Source organism: Cryptomeria japonica, chromosome 5 (assembly GCF_030272615.1).
Source record: "Cryptomeria japonica chromosome 5, Sugi_1.0, whole genome shotgun sequence".
Lineage (NCBI taxonomy): Eukaryota > Viridiplantae > Streptophyta > Pinopsida > Cupressales > Cupressaceae > Cryptomeria > Cryptomeria japonica.
The window spans coordinates 337,580,883-337,593,102 of record NC_081409.1 but is presented as its reverse complement, the minus strand read 5'-3'; the positions used below and the strand labels follow the sequence as shown (position 1 = coordinate 337,593,102).

General features: G+C 38.0%; 1 protein-coding gene across 3 annotated transcripts in view; it reads left to right on the top strand.

Moving 5' to 3' along the window:
- Positions 1–574: 574 nt before the first annotated feature.
- The window catches only part of LOC131034069 (uncharacterized), a 57,175-nt gene continuing 45,529 nt past the window's right edge, over positions 575–12,220 (top strand). The window contains exons 1-3 of one of the 3 annotated variants that reach the window (XM_057965424.2): positions 576–769; positions 903–1,695; positions 1,841–2,040. In XM_057965424.2, coding sequence (XP_057821407.1) covers positions 1,608–1,695; positions 1,841–2,040 — 288 coding nt within the window. In that variant the 5' untranslated portion in view covers positions 576–769; positions 903–1,607. Of the gene's footprint in view, positions 1,696–1,840; positions 2,041–12,220 lie in introns of all 3 variants that reach the window. The other 2 variants (XM_057965431.2, XM_057965439.2) reach the window with 2 other exon arrangements.

The following is a 12,220-nucleotide window of genomic DNA, read 5'->3' as shown; positions in this document are numbered from 1 at the left end:
GAACTTGCAGAGAGGGAGAGCTTTTTAATTAGTCAATGTTAATTTATTGAACCATTTTATTTAGATTTTTTAAAATACAATATGCTAGTATTTAGTTGTTTGTAGTCAATAACAACTTCAAATAATTATGATGAAGGTGTATTATTGTAAAAGTGTCATTCAATAAAAAAATAAAAAATAATATTCTATTATTATTTTTTATTTATTTAATAATAATTATATATTTGCTTCTCAACTACCACTTATTAAGTTTAATACCATAATATAATAATAATTTAATATTAATTACAATATAATAATATAATATTTTTTAAGTAGAATAATGAACAAAGAGAATATCTACTTTACCTATATTCTTCTAAAATAAAATAGGTATGCTAGTTTTAATACAATCACATTTTCTTTTTCACAATTAAAATAATTTAATTTAATAATAAATTGTTTGAAATAACTTTAATAAATAAAATGCAATTAATATTTATTATTAAATTAACACAATTATTTAATATCAAGTTAAAAAAAAATTAAAATAAAGTTAAGAGAAAACAATGGTGAAAAGTCATGGGGAAGATATAAACCGTAAGCTGCTCTTTGAGCGGGATATGCTGGTTTGAAGATATCAATTTTTGGGGACTTCGATGGTAGATTGAAGATATTGTTGTGTTGATCCCAAGCGAGTCCAGGTGAAGGATAAAAGAGTTTGATGCGAGTTTCTGGCTCAGCTTTACTGGGCCGCCATTTTTCTGGAATAAGAGGCCGCATAAGTAAGGTGCAAATACAATTAAAATTCCAGAAAGAAATTGGTGCGTTTGACATAAAAATCTCAGCATAAATAATGTAAACTTGTTTTATCATATTATTAAAAATCAGAAGGGGTGAATTGTTTGCATTGTGATATTCAGGAAGTTCAGGTTGCAGCTAGGAGAAGTCTTCACGGGTTAATTATCCATTTCATATGAAAAATCACTGGAGTTTATGTATACTCGGCCGCCTATCTTTCATAGTTTAAGGAAACCAAGCTTCAGAAAAAAGACGTGAGGATTCCAGCTGGTCGCGGCTTTTCTGAGAGAGTCGTGGATTTATTTTACCAGTCGCAAAGGATAGTTGCTGGCCTCTAAGGATTAGGGCATGGCGAGTCAAAGAATTGGGGATCGCAGGTCGATGTGAGGATAAATTGGGTTGTTGCTGGTTTAAGAAACAGATTATGGGAGGACACCGCCATTAATATTACTGCTGTGCGGCATAAAAAGGATTGCGGCATTTATAGAAAGGGTGAACTTTCCTTTACTTGTGCAGCCGCCCTCTCATTTCCTTAAACACACCTGCCATTGGACGCGAGAATAGTATGGGGAGGGACATACTGGCGCGAGGATTGTAGGAGTGAGTCGCCATTAATATTATAGCCAGGTTATGTAAATTCTTTGAGTCGAGACTCAAGGGAGAGGGAAACTATATTTGGGGCTCGTTGTTTCTGCTCACCTGCTACTCGAACCTCGCAGCACCGCAGAGCCAAATCTGCATCATATTTATCAATACATGCTAATATCACTTTCTGCATGCACAAACGTACCACTGGGTAATAATAATTGCAGGATTTCACTGCGGCCATGGCCTCAGGTCCAACGGCTTTGCCGTGGGAATGGATTATCGAAAAGCTAGTCGACAATAAAGAAATTGAAACCCCGCTGCTTAAAGGTAAGCTTATTCACTCTCTTCATTTCATTTTTCTGTATGCAGAAATTGTTTTCATCTATATGGGAAAATAATGAAACATATTTTTTATATTTTTAAAAATTTCTCTGTCTACATCTTTAAATTTTTTTTTAAATTCTATCTACAGCGATGATAATGCGCGTTCCGGACATAAAAAGTCCTTCCTGCAGTAGCCTGGAAGAAAGAATTGCGCTGAGATATTTGGAAGAGAGTGTGTTTTCTGGCAAATTTGAAGCACATGCAATCCCTCTCATGAAGGCTTTCCTTGGTTCGTCTTTGCAAGACTCAACCGATGCTGAAGATTTGCTTCTTCGAATTTGCACCGAGGTAGGTTATGTTTGATTCGAAATACGAAGTTTTTTTTTTTTTTTTTTGGAAAGAATTTAGCGGAAGTGTGTGCCAGAAATGAGGATTTAGGGTTTGATTGAGCACAGAGGTTTCTGTAAGGTTATTTTACAGGATTTATAGGATATTTAAAAGAATGCAAGATTATAATTCATGTATGTGCCGGCCGCGAGAATTTTAGAGCTTAATTTTAGCACCGAGCGTTTTGAAAGTGTCATTTGTACGGGAAAGTAGCTTAAGTATCTGCCGGAAAGGACGCTTTGAGATTTTGATTTTAAAACAAAGGCTTATGTCAAGGTTGCTTTTCGGGATATTAGGGATTTGATAAAAATACAAAATTCTGTTGATATATGTGCCGGTAGTGAGGGTTTTGGGGTTTATCTTAGCATCAGTTTAAAGCTTTTTTGTTAGTGTTATTTTACAGAATATCCAGAATTTGCAAAGAAATGTAGGAATTTAACGGAATTATGTGCCAGTAATGAGACTTTCAGGGTTTTAGGGCTTAAATTTTAATTTTATAGGATTGGGATTTCTCTTCAGATTATTTTTCTGAAACTTCAAAAATGAATGCAAGAATTTAGCTTAAATATGTGGCTGACCGGATGATTTTTGGGTTTAATTTTAGCTCAGAGATCTTTCTTAGGGTTAGCAAAAGAGATATTTAAAATTTGAAGATAAAGCAGGAATCTAGCTGAAGTATATGTAGGCAGCGAGGATTTTGGGGTTTAATTTTAGCACAATGGTTTCTTTTATGATCCAGGTCAGTGCATATGAAATTTGAAATTAAAAAATAAAGCTGAGTTTACCTGAAGCTTGATCAGAATTGAAGTTTTTAGAATTTGATTTAGTGCTAAGGTTTATGTTAAGGTCATATCCAAATTATTTTGACTAGGATATATAGAATTTGCATATTGTTTTTTTAATTAGTGAGGGAAGTGGGTTCCTCTCCCTTTATGTTAATTTGAGAAAAAAATTATATAGAGAGTTTCAAAATGCTTGCTACACAGCTAACCCGGGACTTTACACATAGGTATCTCACTGCCGAAAACATACTTCCCTTTCCCTTTATGTTAATTTGAGAAAAAAATTGCATATATAGTTTCAAAGTGCTTGCTATGCAGCTATCCCGGGACTTTACACATTAACTATCTTATTGTCAAAAACATACTTATGAGGTAGTGGAACATTGACATCAAACCCCAAGACGATGAAATGGGGGACATGAAAATAAGCAGAGATCTTTATCCTCAGTGTCATCAGAAACCATCCTATCTGATCTGCATGTTCTTCAACCATCAAATGCGAAAGACATACAAATGAGCCAGCCAAATGCATTAGAGCCCCAACAGCCTTGTGAGAGTGGTTTTAACTTTTAACAATTATGCCCAGCCGAAGGATGAACAGACAGAAAAGGGGCTTGTAGGGCCCCCAAAATTGAAGTCCTTGAAGTTCCTTGCCACCTGGCCCCCAACTACAAACTTCTGAAAATTTAAGAATCAAATTGCACTAATAAATCTACCTCAAGAACAAAACAATATTATGATGATATATGTTCAAGAGCAAACAAAAAGATAACAACATTCCAATAATTGTATTCATAATGAAATACAAAGGAAATTGACTACAATACACAGATTCTGAGATACACAAATCAGAGTAAGAAGTGTCTTAGAGGAGATGAGTTAGCCAGTGATCTGGTGGATTGACTGAACATGTACGAGCAATGGAGTCAAGATAACTCATCTTGACGAGGTAGTGGTGGCTCCTAACTACCTTGAATCAAGGAGTGAATGAGGTGGTGGCACCCATCAATTAAGGAGATGACATGTGCTCATTATTTCCTAATTAAGTAAATAAAATAAATTATCTATGTAAACTTAATATTAGTACCCATGTATGATTTGAATTAAATCCAATCTACATAAAGAGAGTTTTCCAAAAAGGAAATGAAGGACATGGAGATGACTAGATAGCTCCATTAGAAGTGAGTGTGTCCCGCACCCCAAGAAGAGCTTGAAGATGAACATATGTGCTCATGGTAAAGGGTTTGGTGAAAATGTTTGCTTTTTGCTCTGATGTGGGTTAATGTTAAAGATTTGTGATTTGCTCATGTATAAAATTTCTAATGTAGAGCATATGGATCTCAATATGCTTGGTTCTCTATTGATGAACTAGATTATTGGGGATCACAATAGCACTCTGATTATCACAATAGATGATTAATGGTCACCAATAGGAGATTCCGATCTTTGTCAAGATTTAGTGAAGTCAAATGGCCTCTTTAGTGGCATTGATAGCCCCTTTGCACTTTACCTCTGTAGATGAAAGAGCAATGGCATGTTGCTTCCTACTCAACCAACAAATATGACTAGAATCAAGGTGAAAGTTGTAGCTAGATATGGATTTGCAAATTGGAAAATTGCTAGCCCAATCAAAATTTGTATATCCTACCAAGTTTGTGTCTTTGTTTGTTGCATAATGTATCTCATATGAATGTGTCCCCTATACATAGTGCAATATATGCTTGGTGGCTTTTTATTTTAGCTCATGAGGTTTTTGTATAAAGAAAGTAACCATGCCGACAACATAGGAATATCCGGACAAGTATGTGTGAGGTTTATGAGACGCCCAAAATTACAATGCATGGTAGCATCAATAAGAGGAGTTGAACAATGATACACATGACTTCAAGTCGAGCTTGTCTTCTCTCTACTGAAAGAGGGATAGATGAAACAACTAAATTGTGAGATTCGATCCCTTGGACTCTTCCCAATGGATGTTTGTTTTGAAGTGGAATTTGCCTCCAATTCAACGTCTAATAGAGAGAGTTGAGGCAAGCTTACAATTATTATTTGAAATTGTCAGAGAAGATCCAAGACATACTTGGGTTGAGCAAAATTTATCCTGCAATTAGTTTGTGTGATCTGAATCACAAGGAAGTAACGCAACAATCCCTTGTTAGTTATAGAGAATGTGTAATGTAGTGTGGATTGTATGAAGCCAACGAGGGATGAAGAACTTCTAGTGATGAATTAGGTCGTTGATGTACAACACCAAAAGGGGAAGCTCATCAACTTGTCACTAAATGTAGAGAGTAGGGTTAGAGTGATATTGGGTGAAAGTTAGAGTGATATTGGGTGAAATCAACAAAAATAAGGAATGTCTCTATCTTGGCATACCTAGCTTGAAGCACTTGTTTGAGGCCATAGAGGGGCTTCCCAAGTCTGCATACCAAAGAATAATTATGAATGAATCCCTCTGGTTGTCACATATATATCTCTTCTTTTAGATCAATATGTAGAAAATCACTCTTCAAGTCCATTTGATAAATAAGCTAGTGGTGAGCAACTATGATGGCTAGAGTGAGGTGGGGGATGGAATTATTTTGGAAGTAGGTGCAAAGGTCCTGATATAGTATATGTTAGACACCTGCGGGAATCCTTTTGTGACAAGATGTGCTTTGTATTTATTAACTGTTCCAATTGTTGCATACTGTTGTGACCATTTCAAACATCGCCCCATCACAAATGGGGACCCCCTCTTTTGCTTTTAGTTTTAGGTTTTAGGTTAGGTTTGTAGTATGATCCTTAGAATAGGAGCCAAAGAGTTGAGAGCGTGCGAGTCATATACACAACTGCACTATCCTGGCATAGCACATTATGAAAGGGTGAATGATGCCTTCACCATGCACATAACAAGAACCATGCAAGGCAACATTCATCAAAGGCTATCCCCGCATGCAAAGGGGTTGATAAAGAAATTTGGCGCTTGGTATATCCAGTTTCCTAAGTTCAATATTCGAAGGATAAGAGAGCTGAAGTTCAAATTATCATGAGGCTGGAAGCAAATTAGTAGGATGCTTCTTTTATTGCATTTTGATCAACTAGTATGCTTAAATGCAATGTATTTTGATTAGATGATCATTTTTTCAAATCTAGACGAGTCTAGGGTTGATATTTACGCCTAGGGTTTTAGTAATTCATCAATGATTTCAATGATTTTATAGAGGGATTACTAACCTAGACACATTTTGGATATCGTTGACATTGAAATCATATCAAAACCCTAACTTAAATACTCTCACAGGTAGAGCATGGCAACCCCGAAGATTGGAATCGGTACATGACAAACCCTTATCATATACACAACTGCACTATCCTGGCATAGCACATTACAGAAGGGTGAATAATGCCTTCTCCATGCACATAACAAGAACTTTGCAAGGCAACATTCATCAAAGGCTATCCCTGCAAGCGAAGGAGTTGATAAAGAAATTTGGTGCTTGGTATATTCAGTTTCCTAAGTTCACCTACATCAAAATTCAAGGATGCTCTTGTCCACCCTACATGCTACCGCGCTATCCTATCAACAAGATAGTATTACTTGAGTTGGTGAGGTAGTCAATGATGTATAATAAAGTACAAAAGAATAGACACAAAGTGAGAGTCACTTTTCCTATCTCAATTGGGCAATCATTAGAAGTGTGTCCATCCTTATAGGCAAGAGAGAAAGTGGAAGAGGAGTTGAAATCTCACTTTCTTATCCCATACTTTCTAGAGATAGCTTTGATCCTCGCGGCAATATCAGAAGAGCAAATGGAAGGAAGCACAAACACAAGCTGCAACTGGAAGATCATTTCATGAATGCTCAGGACAATTTTGAGATAAGAAGAAGAATGTGCTCAAGACTATCAATTGACATCGTGTTGTTACCATGTCACACATTGCCCCATTAGAATGGGGACCCCCCTCTTTTTCTTGGGTTTTGCCTTTCCCTTAGTTAGGTTTTCTCTGCTTGCTAGGTGTTTTGAGTGAGTGAAGTGGTCGCTTGGGTTGGGTAGATTAGGGTTTCTATCAAAGCTTAGTGAAGTTTGGATTTGGGAAGTCAGGTGTTGTCCACCTTGAACCCTAGGGTTGTTCTAGAGGTTTTACCTTTCAGGAGAATGAGGATGGATAGATTGTGCAAAGGGAGATGATAGGTCTCAGGTTAGGGTAGGTCAGGAATGTTGGTTTTCTTGTCAGAGTCATTGAAGCAGAGTCAGTGGCTGAAGGGAGATTCAGGAGGCGATTTCAGAAATTAATGAGCAAATTTTACTTGATAATGATTAAAGAGGTCTTGAAAAGTTATATCCGAGGCAAGGAAAGGAGTTTTGAGGTATAAAATGAGCCAAAACGATGAAATTCGCTCTTGACCCTTCCAAAGGGTCCAGGGCAAAATTCATATTTCTTTGCTCTCTCCCTTGTCTTGACCAAGTTTGAAACTTCTATTGCATGGTGTGGAACACTGCGATGTACATTTGCCTTAGGAAGGAAGTTTGAAGTAACAAAATGATGAAAATTTGCCTGGAAGAGGAAATTCGCTCCTGACCCTTCCAAAGGGTCCAGAGCGAAATCCTCATTTGACCTCATATTTTGCCTCAGGCATTGGAAAGGTCTTGTTTCAAGCTGAGCAAGTGGCAAGTGGACATCATGGTGATAAGGAGAAGTGAATCTAACCAAGTTTGAAGGTGAATTGAGTAGGAAAGAGGTGTGAAATCAACCTAAACCAAGAATTTCGCTCCTGACCCTTCCAAAGGGTCCAGAGTGAAATTCCAAGAAGACACCTTTTTTTTCTCCTGGTTTGCTCAAGAAGTCTTGTTCCTTAGGCATATAGTGAAGGTTTTTGATATGTTCTTGCCTAAGAAGTGATTGAAAGCATTAAAGGATGAAGATTTTGACCTAAGGCATGGATTTCGCTCTTGACCCTTCCAAAGGGTCCAGAGCGAAATCTACCTTTTCTCCACTTTTCTCAAGGATATGACCAAGATTGTTGACTTTTGAGGCATAGTTGATAAGGTTTTGATGCATGTTTTCCTTAGAGAGGAGGTTGAGACTTTGAAATGGCGAAAATCAACCTGCAAGGAGAATTTCGCTCCTGACCCTTCCAAAGGGTCTAGAGCAAAATCCTCCATTTAGCCTTCTTTTGGCCTTAAAGACCTAGTTTGACCTTGTCTAGAGCCAGTTGGATGGTAGATTGTCTTGATTGCGATAGGAGGAAGTTGAATCTATCAAGTTTGAAGGAGCATGAGATGAAAGAAAGTGAGAAACTAGCCAAGAGTGCGGATTTCGCTCTTGACCCTTCCAAAGGGTCCAGAGCGAAAATCCCCTCAAACCTCAATTTCTCACTTGTCAAGACCAAATTCCTAGTTTCTAAGGCATGAATGGAAGTGTTTGACATGTTTTTGTCTAAGGGAATGACTAGAGGTGGAGGAAATGGAGGATTTTAGCCTAAAAATTGAATTTCGCTCCTGACCCTTCCAAAGGGTCCAGAGCGAAATTCTTGAAAACACTCATTTTCCCCTTAGACAAGATCAGGACCTTGGTGGAGATGCAAGAAGAATGGTCTATGTTTGCCTCCCAAGGAAGTTTGGAGTTGAAAAAATGAACAATCAAGCCTAAGACATGGTTTTCGCCCCTGACCCTTCCAAAGGGTCCAGAGTGAAAATCTCAATAAACCTCATTGTCTTCCTTGTTTGGACCTACATTCTAGTTTTGAAGTGATGGGAGGTGAGAATGTGAAGGATTTTAGCCTAGAACATGAATTTCACTCTTGACCCTTCCAAAGGGTCCAGAGCGAAATTCCTTACAAACCTATTTTTTAACCTTGCTTTGGCGTAAAACTTTGTTCCTTGGGTGAAAAACGATGCAATTTTATCTTATAAGGAAGAATGAGTTTGAAAGGATGAAGAATCAAGTCAAGAATGAGAAATTCGCTCCTGACCCTTCCAAAGGGTCAAAGCGAATTTTCTCAAAACCACTCTTTTCTCTTAACTTTGTGCTAGATCATGTGTGGGCTAAGGTAAATTCAAGAAGGAGATGTCCCTAAGAATGACTTTGACTTACTAGTGATCCAGGAATTTGAAGGATTTGTGCAAACCAAGATTTTCGCTCTTGACCCTTCCAAAGGGTCCAGAGTGAAAATTCTACAATCACCTATTTTTCTTGCAAGTCAAGTCAAACTTTGGGTTTTTATAGCTTGGATGAGTGTGAAGAAGTGTTTTCTTGCCTTTTGGACTTGATTGAGGTTGAAAGGATGGAGGAATAGGCTCAAAATAAGATTTTCGCTCCTGACTTCCAAAGGGTCCAAAGCGAAAAACCCTAAAACCATCTTTTTCTCTAGAATTTGAGTGAAGTCAGGCCTAGACCAGGGTGAGAAGCTCTTTGAATTGCCTTTGAGAGATTTTTTGATCACCAAAAGTGTGAATTTTGAGCTAAATATGAATTTCGCTCCTGACCCTTCCAAAGGGTCCAGAGCGAAATTCTTCAAATCCACCATTTCCTCCTTGTGCGAAGCCAGGATTGTGATTCCTAGGGTGTGGTTGAGATTGGAATGATGTTACTTTGCTTTGTGAGATGAATTGAAGTGAAGGAGGTCAAGAATTAAGCCTAAGACTTGAATTTCGCTCCTGACCCTTCCAAAGGGTCCAGAGCGAAATTCATAAAATGTCATGTTTCCCTCAAGATTTTGTTGAGCCAAGTCAGTGATCAAGGTGAATGGACCTTAGAGATTGCCTTAGAAGAGATTGTCAGTGAAAGAAGGGTGAATTTTGACCTAAAAGGTGAATTTCGCTCCTAACCCTTCCAAAGGGTCCTGAGCGAAATTCTCATAATCACCTAATTTGCCCATGTTAGAAGCTAAAGAATTGGATCCCTAGGCTTTGTTAAACTAAAGCTAGCATATGCTCACCTTTAAGAGGATTTTGGAGTGAAAAAATGAGGCAATTGAGACAAAATCAAGGAAATCGCTCCTGACCCTTTCAAAGGGGCCAGGGCGAAATCCTTGGAAAAGCCTATTCTTCACCTTGTTTGGACTATGACAAAGGCAAGTTGCAAAGTTATGATGACAAGAGCATGAGGTGATGACAAATCAAGATTATGAAGGTGTTGATAGATGGGGTAAATGAACCTAGGTGAGAAGTTCAAGCAAGCCTCCTTGGGGTGGTTTGAGCCTTCCTCATATCGTGAGCATTCTAGTGCCTATGGAGAAAATGTGCCTTCATCAAACCTTGAACAAATTCTAGCATCCACTAGGCTTACCTATATCCTCCCATTAAATCGCTAATCAAACCTCACTTATGAGAATAAGACAAATTCGCATGAGCTAAGGCACTTGTAAAAATGAATTAATTAATTTCTTTCAAGCCTTAAAATCAAAATTCTCATACTTTAGCGCTCTAACACATTTTTTTGTGTTTTATTGCCAAGTTGGCCAGCTTGTGCAAGGCTTTTTTATTTTATTTTATTTTATTTTTTTTAACACATTAACCAAGTCGGCCTAGTAGTAAAATGGTGGAGCACCCTATAAAGGAGAGGTGTAGTTTAGTTTTTCTTTAATCATTCATTCATTCTTTCTTATGTGATTTTAGAGAGCAGACCTAGAGGTGCGAATTCCAGCAGATTGAAGGCTTATTTCTTGATTGGAGAAAACTGGTTAAGAGCTGGTTGAAGGCTGATTGAAGGCGAATTTCTCACTTGAAGGCTGATTGAAGGCGAATTTCTCACTTGAAGGCTGATTGAAGGCTGGCTGGAAGCTGATTGAAGGTTAAGTCATCAAAGGGGAGGACCTGAAATTCAGATCAAAGACCTTTCATCCAGCAAATCTTCATTTTCCTTTATCGATTTTCAAGGTTGATAACTAGGAATCAAGGAGGAGGTATGTACAATCAGATTTTTTGAATGCATATTGAAGATTAGATTTGATTTTCTATATCAATCCTTTGTAAGGTTAAGTCTTGCATAATCTGATTTAATTCATAAGTAATATCAATTTGAAAATTCATAATTCTAAGGATTTATCACATTATTTTCAAATTGTAATCTATTTATTTCCTTGAAAGGTCTTAAATCTCCTACCTTAAGATATTATGCTCAAACCAAACTTAAGCCTTTTGTGTAGGTATCAAATGACGACCCCCAAGGCCAGTGGATCCACCACCCGACAGGGTCTCATCAAAGAAGATCAGAAGAACGATGACTTGGAGACCAGGATCGTGTCTAAGTGGAGCAATATCGGAGACACTAATCTAGGAAACTTCAATGTGAAGAAGTTTCGAGAAGTGCCCTACATCGGCAAGCCATCGCCTGTTGCCAAGAGGATAATTGAGAGTGGCATCATCAAGGCCGCATGGAAATGGAATCCCTGTAATATCCTCAAGTAATTGACATAAGCATGGAAATGGAATCCCTGTACCCATTCTACTAGGGAATTCAATTGAAGTATGTCCTAATTCTCAGGCTGCGGAGGATGCAGAGGAGTTATCTCTGTATTCGTTCACATCCTTTGCCTCAAGGGAGAATTTCGATCCTCATGGTCACATGGAAGAGACAGTTGGGAAGAAATACAAACATGAGTTTCAAGTGGAGGACTTGTGGATGAATGTCCAGGATGATATGGAGGTGAAAAGAAAGATGCATTCCAGATTACCCTTAGATCTCATTAGGAAATGTAAAGTTTACAGAGTAGCCGATCAAGCCCAGGACAGTGGTAGATATCTCCAATCTTCCTATGAGAAGGAGGATAAAGAGGGGAAGATAGATTGGAATGAGCCAGAAGTTGCAGACCTAAGAGCATTGATGGATCCTGTTTTAACTTGCACTCGCAGATGGGTGGACGTACAACATCAAAAGTTGAAGGAGCAAAATGTATCCATGACATTCACCCTGGAAACAAGAACGGAAGAAGGAGAAGCAAGTGTGAGTGAGAATGCTTCTCATTCCAAAGGATCGAAGAGAAAGGAAGGACCTGAGAAGAGAGAACCTTCCAAGAAGAAACAAAAGGTGAATCCCAATCGTCCATCGAGTACGTCTTCTAGGCATGAAAAGGAAACAAGTCAAAGAGAAGATCAAAGACAGATAGTGTATGAGATTGATGAGTCTATGGAATCCATGGTGCAGAATGATAAACAAGATAAAGGACAAACACCTCAGCATTCATCAAGTCAATCTCTCCAAGTTGGTGCTAATGAACAACAAGAAGGAAGGAATGATGATGAAGCAACATCTCCCTTCAGAGAAGATAGACCCCTGCCTAAGGAAATACAAGTAAGAGAAAGAAATTCTTCTATTCCAGATTGGCTAAAAGAAAGACTGACAAGGGTAGTTGTGGTCGAAGAGGAAGAACAAGT